Below are 16,453 nucleotides of genomic sequence, written 5' to 3'. Positions count from 1 at the left end.
CCCTCTGGCGGGGGCTTTTTAGAACTAACCTTGCGCATACATACTGTCGCCCTCCAGCGGGGCTGGCGGAAATTTTAGGAACTAACGTTGCGCATACATACTGTCGCCCCCAGGCAGGGCTGGTGGGGATTTTAGGAACTAACGTTGCGCATACATACTGTCGCCCCCAGGCGGGGCTGGTGGGGATTTTTAGAACTAACGTTGCGCATACATACTGTGGCCCCCAGGCAGGGCTGGCGGATAATTTTGGAACTAACGTTACGCATACATACTGTCGCCCTCAGGCAGGGCTGGCGGATATTTTTGGAACTAACGTTACGCATACATACTGTCGCCCCCAGGCAGGGCTGGTGGAGATTTTTAGAACTAACGTTGCGCATACATACTGTCGCCCTCTGGCGGGAGAATTTTAGAACTAACGTTGTGCATACATACTGTCGCCCTCCAGCGGGGCTGGCGGAAATTTTAGGAACTAACGTTGCGCATACATACTGTCGCCCCCAGGCAGGGCTGGTGGGGATTTTTAGAACTAACGTTGCGCATACATACTGTCGCCCCCAGGCAGGGCTGGCGGATATTTTTGGAACTAACGTTGCGCATACATACTGTCGCCCCCACGCAGGGCTGGTGGGGATTTTTAGAACTAACGTTGCGCATACATACTGTCGCCCCCAGGCAGGGCTGGCGGGGATTTTTGGAACTAACGTTGCGCATACATACTGTCGCCCCCAGGCAGGGCTGGTGGGGATTTTTAGAACTAACCTTGCGCATACATACTGTCGCCCTCCAGCGGGGCTGGCGGAAATTTTAGGAACTAACGTTGCGCATACACAGTGGCGCCTCTAGCGGGAAGTAGAGTGAACTAACCAGCGGCGCATACATACTGTCGCCCTCCGGCGGGGCTGGCGGATATTTTCGGAACTAACGTTGCGCATAGACAGTGGCGCCTCTAGCGGGGAGTAGAGTGAACTAACCAGTGGCGCCATCTAGCGGAGACCTTTGGAACTAACGTTGCGCATAGACAGTGGCGCCATCTAGCGGGGAGTAGGGTGAACTAAATTGTCACTACCTTACGCATACATACTGTCGCCCTCTGGCGGAAAAGTTCTGGTCCAAAACCGGTACAAACACACTACTAATACTTAATTCAAACTCTCTCTATCTGTCAAATTCTACGGTGAATGGAAGTTTACAGTCACATACGACTTTTTGTTTTCGAACGTCACGGTCTACATCTCAACGATCGGCAACGCGCATGTAACATCTCGAAATTGCAGGCGTCCATAGGCTACGGTGACTGCTCACTACCAGACGGGCCGTGTGCTTGTTTGCCACCGACGTGGTATATAAAAAAAGAAAAAAACTTATTGAACCTTTTTGCAGTCGGCAACGCGCATGTAACAACTCTAAAGTTGCAGGCATCCATAGGCTACGTTGACTGCTTACCATCATGTGAGCCGGATGCTTGTTTGCCACCGACGTAGTATATAAAAAAAAAATCTGGATCTTTTTGCGGTCGGTAAACTACAAACTCCATACATTTGATAAGCACAAGCGACAAAACCAACCGCAAATAAAAATGCATCCGTGGTAACAATAGAATTCGCAGGCGTCCATGGGCTACGGTGACTGCTTACTGTCAGGCGAGGTCGTCAGCTTGTTTGCCACTGACGTGGTATTAAAAAAAACGCCGATATAAGCCTCATATTTTAAAACAAAGTTATTGAATCTTTGGGCAGTCGGCAGCGCGCTTGTATCCACCCTGGAGTTGCAGGCGTCCAAAGGCTACGGTAACAACTTACCATCAGACGGACTGTATGCTTATTTGCCACCAATGTGGTATAATAAAAGAAAAACCCCTTTACAGTTGGTAAACTACAAACTCCATACATTTCATAAGCACAAGCGACAAAACCAACCGCAAATAAAAGTGCATCCGTGTAAACTATTGAATTCGCAGGCGTCCATGGGCTACGGTGACTGCTTACTGTCAGGTGGGGTCGTCTGCTTGTTTGCCACTGACGTGGTATTAAAAAAAACGCCGATATAAGCCTCATATTTTAAAACAAAGTTATTGAATCTTTGGGCAGTCGGCAGCGCGCTTGTATCCACCCTGGAGTTGCAGGCGTCCAAAGGCTACGGTAACAACTTACCATCAGACGGACTGTATGCTTATTTGCCACCAATGTGGTATAATAAAAGAAAAACCCCTTTACAGTTGGTAAACTACAAACTCCATACATTTGATAAGCACAAGCGACAAAACCAACCGCAAATAAAAGTGCATCCGTGTAAACTATTGAATTCGCAGGCGTCCATGGGCTACGGTGACTGCTTACTGTCAGGTGGGGTCGTCTGCTTGTTTGCCACTGACGTGGTATTAAAAAAACGCCGATATAAGCCTCATATTTTAAAACAAAGTTATTGAATCTTTGGGCAGTCGGCAGCGCGCTTGTATCCACCCTGGAGTTGCAGGCGTCCAAAGGCTACGGTAACAACTTACCATCAGACGGACTGTATGCTTATTTGCCACCAATGTGGTATAATAAAAGAAAAACCCCTTTACGGTTGGTAAACTACAAACTCCATACATTTGATAAGCACAAGCGACAAAACCAACCGCAAATAAAAGTGCATCCGTGTAAACTATTGAATTCGCAGGCGTCCATGGGCTACGGTGACTGCTTACTGTCAGGTGGGGTCGTCTGCTTGTTTGCCACTGACGTGGTATTAAAAAAAACGCCGATATATGTCTCATATTTTATAACAAACATGATGGGCCTTTTTGCAATTTCATAGCGGATGTTTTTGGAACTAACTAGCGGTGTCCACTGACGAGGCGCCACTAGCGACATCTATATTGTTAAGCGAATCGATAGTCTGTCAAGCCGGATATGTCAGAAGCAATGTAAAGCAAACTAAAGTATGGTAACCCTAGGAAACGAACAAAAGGCAGGAATGTACATCGAACAGCGATGAAATGTAAACAAAACAGTTCCACAGATAAGATATAAATGACACACGATTTTCGAACTATTCAAACGTAGTGTTGGTAGCCCACGATTTTTCAAATTTGCCGCCTTTTTCTACTGACTAGATTTGCTTGACCAAGATTAATTAACTTACCATGAACCCCCTCTGACTCTGCGGACTTTTTTAGAAATACTCAGACGGCTGCTCATCTATACATATCATAGCGGATGGTTTTAGAACTAACGTTGCGCATACATACAGTCGCCCTCTGGCGGGGAAAGTTTAGAACTAACGTTGCGCATACATACTGTCGCCCTCAGGCGGGGCTAGCGGGGATTTTTGGAACTAACGTTGCGCATACATACTATCGCCCTCTGGCGGGCCTGGCGGGGATTTTTGGAACTAACTAGCGGTGTCCACCGACGAAGGCGCCACTAGGGATATCTATTCATTTAAGCGATTCAACAACTCACATACAAAGTGGAGACATCTATTCATTTCATAGCGGATGGTTTTGAAACTAACGTTGCGCATACATACTGTCGCCCTCTGGCAGGAGAATTTTAGAACTAACGTTGCGCATACATACTGTCGCCCTCAGGCAGGGCTGGTGGGGATTTTTGGAACTAACGTTGCGCATACATACTGTCGCCCTCTGGCGGGGGCTTTTTAGAACTAACCTTACGCATACATACTGTCGCCCTCCAGCGGGGCTGGCGGAAATTTTAGGAACTAACGTTGCGCATACATACTGTCGCCCCCAGGCAGGGCTGGTGGGGATTTTTGGAACTAACGTTGCGCATACATACTGTCGCCCCCAGGCAGGGCTGGTGGAGATTTTTAGAACTAACGTTGCGCATACATACTGTCGCCCCCAGGCAGGGCTGGTGGGGATTTTTGGAACTAACGTTGTGCATACACAGTGGCGCCTCTAGCGGGGAGTAGGGTGAACTAACCAGTGGCGCCATCTAGCGGAGACCTTTGGAACTAACGCTGCGCATACACAGTGGCGCCATCTAGCGGGGAGTAGGGTGAACTAACCAGTGGCGCCATCTAGCGGAGACCTTTGGAACTAACGTTGCGCATAGACAGTGGCGCCATCTAGCGGGGAGTAGGGTGAACTAAATTGTCACTACCTTACGCATACATACTGTCGCCCTCTGGCGGAAAAGTTCTGGTCCAAAACCGGTACAAACACACTACTATCTTCGGTTACTAACCGGTTTTTTTCTTCATAAAATTAAAAACCGGTTTACATTCCCTACTGCCAATCGACCTTCCAGTGGGATTAGTTCGGGTTTCTCACGATGTTTTCCTTCAAGAAGACCTTTGAAGAGATACTTTTGAAGACCAACTAGTGAAAATTAGTTACTAATTAGTAACAAATTTTCACTCTTTTTTTTTTGTAATCACACGAACCCGGATTCGAACCGACCTCCGGTTCGGGAGCCGCCTGATTTACCGCTATAGTTCGTTTTTTATAGTATTAGAAATAAGGTAAACAATCTTGATGTGTCTATTAATTGAAAAAACACGTATTAAAAATAAATCACGGCAAATATGTAACAATTATGAATCTAATACGATCATTTATATACTTCTGCTTTCATAAGTAATAGTTATTGATTTTTAAAAAAAGTTTTTCAATTAAAAGACATGTCAAGATCGCTTACCTTCTTTCTAATGAAGAAAAAAAACGACCTATAGGATTCCCGGTCATCATCTATTGTTTTATTTTGTGTGTAATAACAAAATTTGGTCCTTCTAACCGGATCCGAACTACCCGAAGATTAATCACCAATCCTGACTTACAGGCTACTCAATAACCCCCCTCCGCGGCGCCACCCCCTCGGAAGGGCGGCGCTCTCCCCGCGCGCCGCCGCCGCCCGCGCGCACCCTACCACCCACCACCATTAACTGTCTCACTAGCGAAGTGGTAAGTTTGACACTATGCTAATAATGAAGATTTTATTTTTAATATAATTATTACAGATGCACCGGATATCCGGTTCCTATCCGGTATTCTGCCATCATTTCACTATCCGTCCAGATACCGGTTAGTGATCTACTATCCGACCGGATACCGGATAGTAACATTGCTTGATTTCGGAGTAAACAAATTGGATTTAAAAAAACAGGCACGGTCTTAATCGCACTTGTTTATTATTTTAAAACAATTTAATCATTCCACTGACTTGCACGCGCACTCATTTCGAACCTAGAAATGAGTCCGCGCGAACGTTCACTAGGAAACAGGTCAAACCTGGAGAATGCGCGCCTGAAAAACCGAAATGTAGGTATAGTTCCGCTCGCCGAATATTCGGCGGCTGGATACCGGATATTTGGCCGATGGTCAGGCCGAATATCCAGTATCCGGCCAAACAACTATCCGTTGCATCTCTAATAACATAGGCCTAAGAAGATAGCAAATGACTCAACCTGTCTGCCGTTTTAATTTGGCAAACGATGTACCAAACACCCTGTATATGATTATGATCCTTTCTGAACTATGAATCTTATTTGACAGAATAACTTCAAGTAAAAATCCAATACAGCCGTTTTCTTACATTTGTTGGTCAAGTTAAATTAAAATAATACTGAAATATAGATTTATTAGTTACAGAGATTCAGAAGGAATGAAAAGCTTATAATTATTAACTAAGAAATTAGGTTATTAAGCTTATTTCTTACTTAACATGCACGACTCATTACACGCTGATGGAAATAACATAAAACTAACAGTTTAGATTTGCTACATAAAAATTCAAGTGTTATGTTTTAAACTGTTAGTTTTTACTGACATCTATCGACGCACGCCTTACACTATCATATTTCTCTTAATACTATCCTCCTAAGGCCCACCGTTCAATCTGCGGACGCAGCATGGTTCCATTTTTCGCCTGTCACTTTCGCACTTACAGACTTGTTAGAACGTGACAGCGGTGACAAGCAATAAAAATGCGACCGTGCTACCGCTACTGAAGTATTAAATTTTGCTGTGTATGTGTATGGAATTTAAACCATTTTCAATTGGAACAGAATTGTATTTCTTTTGTTTTCTTTTATTTAAAGACAAAAGAAATTCAACCATATTTCCTTCAACATTGATTTCAAATTCAACTGACAATTTTTGTATGGTGGGCCTTAGGTGGCTATACCTACTGCATTTATCTACTAACATGCTATATTCCACTTACAAGTGCCTAAACATTAGATAAGTATTAAATAATGAAATTTTTTAAATTTTTTGGCACCTGTTAACTGTACAATGGTGGACTTTATGCCTTTTGTAATAAGGTCCACCGATGTACAGTTCTGAGTGTTGCTATTTGTATGTGGAATACCTTTTCTATATTCCAGTATATCGTATGACTTGTACTAACGCTATAATCATTATTTGGACGCTGCTTTCATGGTGGGTTTATGTTTATTATTTATGTAAATAGTTGCACTTGAAAGAACGCGTTGAGAATGATTACAAATGATAGATTTCACGTAGTAACGTACGCTTTATTTCGATTTCAAGCGCTAGCTTTTTAGGTTATGTTTCATGCCATTGCGATTTTGAAATATGGGTGCTTCCATTTTAAGGAATGCGGTAATATATACCTAGCTTTTTTGTAAAGTGATGCGATTGAAAAAAAACAAGATTGTCTATGCCAATCACTGTATCGGTAATTATCGGTTGGCACAACACTGGTAGGGTTTTTTATTGAATGTTGCCATGTATTTGAAAAATAAGTTGTCTCGTTGGACGCTAGAATGCTCTATTAGATGCCAAAATTATGGACCCATTTTTGCAAACGTAAATGTATCAATTTTCCTAACGTAAATTAGTTTCAGAATAGATTTAGTATACCAATTTAATCCATTATTCGTAAAGGCCTGTTTCATATGCATATATGATTTAAATTAAATACCTGAATCTAAAGAATCCCGAATATGCTGTTGTATCGCTTTGCTTTTATAGGTGTTGCCAGCCTAAAAGTTGATTCTTTGACTACTAGAACTATTATAAATATGACGATTAAGTCTAAAAGCGATGTCATGTTATATGTTGCTCATTCATTTCTTAGGAAAACTTGATAAGCTATGAGACGGGCCTGAATTTAGAAATAAATGTTGACTGAATTCGTGTTAATATTATTGTTGACTGATAAATTTGACATCTAGAGCAGTTTAGTTAGTTCGTGTTAATATCAAGTTATTGTCTCAGAAACTTAAAATAATAGAAAAATACTTGTCTCGAATCTATGTCTAACAGTAAAACAAAAACAATTGTCTTTGGTATATGGCTTGGCTGTATGGCCTTTTTCTTTGCCTTTTTAAATGCCTTCTGACAAAATATGTACCCATAACCAAGTTATTAAAAAAAAAGGAATTATACTTTGTTTACAGCTAAAGATTTCAAATAAAACCAGTTATAAACGTATGTAATATTGAATCATATCAACTTATTTGCAAAGTACAAAAGTAATTAGGTAGAATTTTTAAATTTATTTTTTCTCAGTGTTGCCCGCGTAAGTTGACCAATTCTACCATTGTCGGCTACTGAAAAATTACCTGTGCTAATTTAAATAATTTTAAAATTAGTTATAATGTAATGAAGCTGTTTTTATATTTTAATCAATAAGTAATATAACAATAATTTGTTGATATTTTAAATATAATTTTTGAGTAGCCAGACATGATGTCTTGTTTTTTAAATAAATAATGATTAATAATAAAATCGATGGTTGTTCAAATGAAGCAATCAATTAGCTTAAACATATAATCAGCTTTCATGTGCGTGTATTATACAGTATCCGTTGATCTGTAAGGGTTTTCAAATTACGGATGTGTAAGTTTTTACAACGGGAAAGACTAGGTACCTACCCAATAAAATAATATGTAAAATAGATATCGCAAAGTGAAATTTTTGCCCGTGAGTAAAACTTTGGCTATTGAAAAATCGTACGTTGAGGATAGGAAAAGAGCGTTGCATGATATACAGCTTGGCAAAAAAGAGTAGAAATTAAAAAGTGACAACACTGTAGTGTCGTCCCTTTCAAATCAATATGTATAAGAGTACGGGACGACGCTACAGTGTTGCCACTTTTTAATTTCTACTCTTTTTTGTCAGGCTGTACTTACGGGCATGAAAGTGGCAACTAACCTGTGATAGGTGTCCTATATTTACAGGACAGGATATTTTTCTTCGTACCAGGTGAAAATCGCTATCGTTGCTCTAAATCAGCGGTCGGCAACCTTTTAGCAGCCAAGGGCCACATAGTTAGTTAACGATGTTGACGCGGGCCGCACTTTGTTAATATTTATGACTTTATCAGACATTGTCGTTTGTTAATATTACATATATAATAGCCAGCGAGGCTCGCGGGCCGTAAGTAAGAGGTTCGCGTGCCGCATGCAACCCGCGGGCCGCGGGTTGCCGACCGCTGCTCTAAATAAGTAAATAGTAACTTTATTCGCGTGTAAGACGGTAAAAATCACATTACGTATGCAGCGACCTTTGACATTGTCTTCTATAAAACTGGCTTGATACCTTCACCTGTATAACAATTTCAATTTCTGTATTCAAAGTTTTTAACATAAATGACCAGGGTAAGAACGGAGGTAGATACTCGTTAAGGTTTGTTCCAAATTGTAAAAATCCCTTATTGGTACAAATATTATGTAGTGTAGTTATATTATTTCTGAAAACCCTTACAGATCAATTATTTCAAATAATTCTTGTGTATAGTGACCCCAACATTATTGAAATTACATTCTAATAACACGATCATATCTGTGACAGACGGGACAAATCTGTGCTCGTTCAGAGGACGCTTTTGCGTTTAGGCTCAAAAGTGTTTTTGAGCCTAAAGTCGCAAGTAATTATGTAAAATACTGTAAAGTCGTATGAGATAAAGCCTGACCAGTAATATATGATCATTGTCAAGGGGGCGCTGTTATTCTTCATTGTATATGGTGACAGTTCAGTATAGTATGAAAAAATAGTTCCAGTGAAATTCCGCAACATGGCGCGTGATCATTTCGTGGTCAGGCTTTGGGCTGGTGCACAAATCACGCGAGGCTGGATAGGGGGTGCGGGGGTCACGAAAAAATCACGATAGATCACGTTGGGGGAGGGGTATAAGGAGACCTCACGTGTATTTTTCTACAGTGAACGAAACTAAGAAAAAATACCTACCACATGAGTAGAAACTTTTTCTTGGTTTTGTTAAACATAAATCTTCGCTCCACACTTCAAAATAGCGAGTCTATTTTACGAAATTTTGGAGCGCGTGGTAGAATTAGGTCCAATGAGAAACAAAATACACGTGAGGTTATGTGGGGGAGAGGGGGTTGCCAAAAACCTCAACAAATATCACCAAGGGGAGAGGGGGTCAAAAAGTAGCCGAAAACACCTCGCGTGATTTGTGTAAAACCCCTTTAAATGCTCACTGTATTTTTTGCAGTCATATAAGAGCAGGGAAGACCTATCTGTTAGAGTGAGTTAGAGTGAAACTTGGTAGTTGTAGCTCAACTTTTTTTTTATTAAAACGCAGTAACGGCCTCTGGAAAATGGGCAGTTTTTGTTTAAATACAATTTTAGTTAAATTTTGTCTATACTGAAACTTTATAAATGGGACTGGATAGGAATGAGTATATAAGAGGAAGCCTGAAAGTTGCCATAACGGAGAAAGTAAGGTCAAATCGCCTAGCGTGGTACGGGCATGTGATGCGGAGGGATGAAAGTCATGTGACGAGAAGGGTGTTACGGATGAATGTGGAGGGAAGTACGAGGAAAGGAAAACCGAGGAAAAGGTGGATGGACTGTGGGAGAGGTGATATGAAACGAGCGCAAGTTAATGATGAAATGACGGGCGACAGAGGGGTGTGGAAAAGAAAAACATGCTGCGCCGACCCCAAGTAAATGGGACAAGGGCAAGAGAATGACTGAAACTTTATAAATCTGTTTAATTTTTTTAAAGTTTTTATTTAGAAAAGGTAAATACAAAAAATGTTAATTCATCAAGTTATGCCAGATACTTAATTATAAATACTTAAGTCTACACAAAGTTGCGTCAATACATTTTTGTATACCTCGACGGTAGCAAACAAGCGTAAGGCCCATCTGAATGTTGGTTTACACCAGAATAAAAACGTTGCCCACCATTTAAAAGTATTCCAACACAGTGCATGACAAGAAACGTGGCTATGTATGGATTTCAAGTCTATAATTTGTCTCTGGCAACATCCATTAAAACGAACCGCCTAAATTATATTTTATCTATGGTCACTATCACAACCAAGTAATCTGGTGTGTAAAAACTGTTTTGTTAATCGTCGTTGTTACTATTATATCAATATTGTATATTTGTTGTTGTTAAATATTTAATATTTAAGACGATCGGTAGAATAAATATTTGAAATAAATCGAGTTTTCTTAATGCAATACAGAAACACCAGAGCTCTTATTTTAAGCGGGTGGGTATACATTTAAGTTGCATGGTTATCGTAGTAAAAATCATAAATATAGAGTTTAGACCAAGAAAATTCTGCAACGATTTTGATATCATACGCAGTGCAAGCGTTTTTATACGTCATAATTTCATAGGAGTTTGTTGTTTAAAATAACACTTGCACTGCGTGTGCTATCTAAATAGTTGCAGTTTTATCTTGGTCTAACTCTATTAAACTAATCTGTATAAATATGAGTAGCATGCATTAGTCTAATAATCGAGACAGTGAAACGTGACAATCTGGAGTCTGGCAAACCAACTTTGTCAGTAGAAAAAGGCGCGAAATTCAAAATGTGTATTGGTGATGGATCCTTCATGCCTACATTTTTAAAATTTGCTGCCTTTTTTTCTACTAACAAAGCTAGCTTGCTAGAGTATATTATGTCGAATTCATACAAAATGTATGAATATTCAAAAACCCGTGTGATTTATAAATTTTACAAATATTTCGTAGTTACTTAATTACAATTTTAAGAGATGTCTAAGTCACGTTTTACTAACTCAGTTTATTTTCAAATAGTTTATAGTGGTAAAAAAATCGACGCTTTTCCTTGCGCCATTTTTTCGCAGTGTTGCCAAGGCTGCCCTAAAACTATTAAAATGGTAGAAAATGCTTCAAGCTTAAATACTTTGGCTTGACGCCTTTGGTTCATTTGAGTGCTTGTTAATTTGATGGTGAGTAATATTACTTTTAATTATTATTAATACTAGTTATTTAACAACATAGCAATATCATGAATAAATATCTGAGGGTTATGATAAGGTTTGAAATATTAAGCATAAAAACTATTTATAAATGCATGAAATAAGGCATGAACGCTCTAGAAATAATTAAGTTCTATAGGTTAGTTGGTTGACAGTCTAAAAAACGGTTTTGTAAATATGTTTCCATAGTTTACAAATTTTTTTAAACTTACAAGTTACGTCCGAGGATTTTGTTTCTTTTTTTCTATTACTGTCAAATGATTTGACTATCAATCAACTAGTCTCTTTAAAGATTTTATTATAATTAAACTATATACTTTGTATAACAGGTAGAAATCACGCATCTAACGTCGGAGACATCAAATATCAAGATATCCACCTATGAAGTCCACCAAATGGAGAGTGAACAGAAACGATGTTGAAAAAAAAAAACAATTTTAGACATAATTTGCCTCACCCATTTCCAGGCATAGTACGATTTATCGACCATATGCGTATATGGTCGATTATGGTATGCGCCAATTCTCTGATACATTTTTTTTTATATAATGAATATAATGATGAACTCTTTACCAGGCTAAGGGTTATATATTTCCCACATAAGGCACTTCAAACGTGTGTTCTGTTTTCGATAAGTAAGACTGACATTCGATTGACATTTTTGAAATGTCAGCCTGGTAAAGGGTTAACCTTGAATGCTGGGCCTAGTTGCTTTTTGACAGCCGTATATGTTTTGTATTACCATCCATTGAAATCTCATTTTAGTATTGTTCAAATGTAAGGAACGCTCAGTAGGATCTGCTTGTGTTAAAATAATATTAATATCAATCAATATAGAAATAAATTGTTGCGAAAAAAATAAATACTTAATACAAAGTTGGCTTGTGTCCGAAGAATGATTGTGTCCCGAGAGACATTATAAAGCTATAGAAGCTAGAATAAAGTGACAATAAACATCACATAATTAAATATGCCAAAATATTAATCATATAAGAAATACGTATTGCACTATACCTACATTACATAATGATGCTAAGTCATATCGTCATTATACGATTATTATAAAAAAACGTCAGTCACTATATGACTGAAACATAATTTTATGCGGTGCGGTCTTTTAACCCTCTATAAGGCATAAGGGTATCAGAAATTGAAGCCTTTCACTTTGAAACAAAGTCCAAAATTACGTGGGAAATATATTCCCTCTGCTTTATACAGGCTTAATTTATTTGCGTGTATTTTTCGTAAATGATATCAAATAGATTAATTAATTCACTTTGCGGATTGTTATCGTTATCGTGTTGCTCGGCCGTGTCACATTCGATTGTGTAAAACAAAAATTATCATATTTCCAAAGCAATAACGAACCACAGTGTTTTAATTAAGTATTTAATGGTACGCAACGCATTGTGAAAATACATCCACAGAAATAAATGTTTATGATTATACATATATTCGTAGCCATTAATTATAATTTATTTTCTTATTAATGCACCTACTTCTTTTTTTAAAGAAATGTTTTATAATTTAATGACATGAAACATTCATTTATTTTTTAAATAATCATAATAATACAAAGTAAATGTGAATATTTAGTGTGTTACTCATTGCAGCATTTAAATTAGCATATCATATTTATTTCGATTACAATCCTCTCCAAAAAAGGGGATTAGTTTAGATTTTTATTCTACTGTAACTTTCAAAATAGTTTTGCCAGACTATAGTCAAATTATGTGTTTTTTTTTTATTGTGTTATGGCGTACGTTGTCAATGTAATCTTTATTCTTTCAAGTAAGGTCAATATTTGTTCGGCCAATGATGTTGGCGTGTGAACGACATTTTTGTACATGACAAGTGCGGTAATAAGGGTTAAATTAAAACCAGCATTTTTCGGATTAAGTACAAGGTTTTTAAATGGAATTTAGTTTTTTTTTTAATTTGCATGCAAGTATTTATGTCAAAAGTATGATTTTAATGATTATCAAATATTGTTTATACTAAACGATTAATGAAAGGCGAAATGTAATGCCATATAGTTAGGTTACTCGCATGTCAAAACTTAAAATGGCTGCTTTGAGCTTTGTCGTCGGCAGCGATCGTGTTAAGTATTTATGTTTTGTACGGTTTGTATTAATTTGCGTAGAGCCTAAGTAGTTCAATTTAATAAATGAAATTTAATTATAAACGAAATAAATCTATAAAATGCTCTTGTGCTTTACCACCATAATTATTTATTACAAGGGCACAATATTTGTAACGTTCCATTCCACTTATGGTAACTGGCGCTTACGTCGCCGCGCCGCAATAATATTGGAGCGGCGTTAATAATTATAGTGTAAGCGCCAACCGCCATAAGGTACCTTTACCCTTGGGACGTCATATTTGACCCTGAGCAAAGGCGAGGGTTAACTTTTACCTTTAGGAAATCTTTTTTTAAGCCAGAAACTGAATTTCTCGTAAGAGTGTTTTATAGATTTATGGTCAAGCAATATTGATAAGATCTGAATTATTTTATTTTTTCTTAGTTACGTAATCATAATTTATTTACACTAACATGAAAATCAATGGAATGATATTAATTAATGTATTTGCGTAGTAATTAAGTAAAATGCTCATGTACCAAGTAGTGTTGGTTAGAACTCGAGTCCACACAGTCTGAATTTAAGGAACTCGGCTCGTTTTTAAGGTATCGTCTTGGGTCGTCCCATTCGTTTTTGGTCAAGTTCTTAAATTAGTCCTATTCTGCTTTCGTCACTCATTCTACATTGAAAGCCACCGACGATTGTGACGAATGTAGAATGAGTGACGAAAGCAGAATAGGCCTAATTTAAGAACTTGACGAAAAACGAATAGGACGACCCAAGACGATACCGTTTTTAAAAGACTCGGCGCTTAAAATACTTCTGAGTCCCGAGTCGAGTTTTACGAGTCTTTTTTAAGAGGAACTCAAAAGGACTCGAGTCTCCGAATAAAGACTCCATCAACAATTTTATAGGTTTTTCCTAAATAACAGTAAATAAATTAGGCGTTATTGTATGATGTGTGTACCTAATTCACAAATTTTACATAAAGAGAATGCGTTTTGATTTTGTTTTTGTTAAAAAAAGTTTCTACAAAAGACTCCGGTCTCTAACAAGCTGAAAAAAACTCTAGTTTAGACTTAATTGTAAGAGTCTCAGAATCTGAGTCGAGTCTTGAAGCAGAGGCCTCAAAGGACTCGAGTCTTAACCAACACTAGTACCAAGCAACGAAGATATTTATGTTATACCTCAATAGATCTGCTTTTATTATGTATAAGATAAATAAAATATATAATGTTTTTAAATGCAGCAATACATTTAAGTTTAAGGTATTATTTCAGGCATATTTATGAGGCTAACATAGCTGGTTCTCGCGCATTTTTAAATCGATATTTGTGACGTTCCACGACAAAAGGTACCTTATGGCGGCTGGCGCTTACGTCGCATAGCGCAGCAATAATATTGGAGCAGCGTTAATAATAGCGTAAGCCCCAACCGCCATAAGGTACCTTTACACGTTGGACGTCACATTTTACTATATCTATATGAAACTGTATTATGCCTTCGGAATTAAGCAACGCCATCTAGTGTATGCAATTCTTATCTACAACTCTTTAATGATATAAAATAATTGTTGCGTATTTATACGGAGTGTACAGACTTTTGTAAAATCTTGTTGATCTTTGCTAGCGCTATACTATATCCATGTATTTGTATCTGGTGTGTTATGTTTGATATAATTAATATTAATTAATCATAAAAATCTAACATACATTTGATATAATAAGACTTGGTATAAAATAAAGTACTGTTATAATAACTTCTTAGTTCTGACAGGCGTGGCTCACTCCGCGATTTCGTCGCTTTGCTACAGGTAGCTAAAAGTACATCCGTTCGACCCCAATTTTGGAGTTTGCCATAAGCCGCGCGTGGACACCTAGCGGCCATATCTGTGCTGATCGTGACAGACGCGTTTTTTTAGAGAGTGAGTCTTCTGTACCTAGTACTATTATTTATTCTGTGGTTTTGACAAATTATAAATGTACTTTGATAAACATATTTGACTGGTAGAGAATGCCGTGTAGCATTAAGTCCGCCTTTTGTCACTGTATATTTTTTACTGTGCAATAAAGTTTAAATAAATAAATAAAATATTTGATATAACAACTAACAAGCATAATTTTCAGTTGGCATGGGTTTTTGTTATGAGTCGCAGTTCTAACCTAACAAACTTTTCTGGCAGCTGTGTAGATTTTTGTTAAAGAGCTAACCTAACCGTAACCTATTTTTTCAATAATAGTGCATACTTATGTCAAATATTATGTACCTATATGAAATGGAATTATATCAAACGTAGTGCACCCATTTGTATCATAACGACATGTACTTATCTGTATATCATGGAGGTTAATAAACGTGTATTTGGTGATTGTAGTTGCATATTTTATTCATTATCTTCCTAGGCATTTTGCCACGGCTCATGGGAGCCCGGGGTCTGTTTGGCAACTAATCCCAAGACGGCGTAGTTTTTGCGAAAGCGACTGCCATCTGACCTTCTTACCCAGAGGATAAACTAAGTCTTATTTGGATTAGTCCGGTTGCATCACAATGTTTTCGTTCACCGAAAAGCGACTGGTAAATATCAAATGATATTTCGTTCATAAGTTCCGAAAAACTCTTTGGTACGAGCCGGGTTTGAACCTCAGGATTGCAAGTAGCAATCTCGGAGCTCTTACGGCTAGGCCACCAGCGCTACATTTTTGCCATATCCGACATCGAATCGGACATTGTGAAAACACCCGGCTCTGGGCTTGAAGCATTAGGAACTGCTTCAAACCTAGTTCCTAGATATTGTATTATTCTTTCTAGGTCTAAAAATAAAATGCAAGCATTAAACGTTTGTAAGAAAATATTTATTTTCGTACAATTAAAGCGGATAATATTTTACCTTTAGTTTACATTACGCCGATTAGGAACACCGCTGTTTTTGAAGGGGTTATGTGTTTTGTGTCTAACCATGTGTGTTTAAAGTAAGTAATTCTATATGCAGTTTATTTGTGTTTTTATATTTAGTGATCCATTGCATGCTTGTTTTCACATTATAATATTAATCCTTTCAAGACCAAAGACGTCTACATTCGTTGTGAATTGTTGTGCATATACAGTATGTAAACTTACTAAAACTACTTACTCAAGCCCGTTAATTAATACTGAGCAACTTTTACTATGGCACCAACACCGAAAACGCGA

At 38.0% G+C, this 16,453-nt stretch overlaps 1 protein-coding gene across 1 annotated transcript in view; it reads left to right on the top strand.

Moving 5' to 3' along the window:
* LOC134676842 (uncharacterized) overlaps window positions 1-11,605 on the top strand; it is a 40,595-nt gene extending 28,990 nt beyond the window's left edge. The window contains exons 2-3 of the mRNA XM_063535222.1: window positions 4,788-4,909; window positions 11,513-11,605. Coding sequence (XP_063391292.1) covers window positions 4,788-4,909; window positions 11,513-11,605 — 215 coding nt within the window. The remainder of the gene's footprint in view (window positions 1-4,787; window positions 4,910-11,512) is intronic.
* Window positions 11,606-16,453: the final 4,848 nt, after the last annotated feature.

This window comes from Cydia fagiglandana, chromosome 25 (genome assembly GCF_963556715.1).
Source record: "Cydia fagiglandana chromosome 25, ilCydFagi1.1, whole genome shotgun sequence".
NCBI classification, from domain to species: Eukaryota; Metazoa; Arthropoda; class Insecta; order Lepidoptera; family Tortricidae; genus Cydia; species Cydia fagiglandana.
Note: the sequence above shows the minus strand (reverse complement) of the source record. Positions and strands in the feature narration are given on the sequence as shown.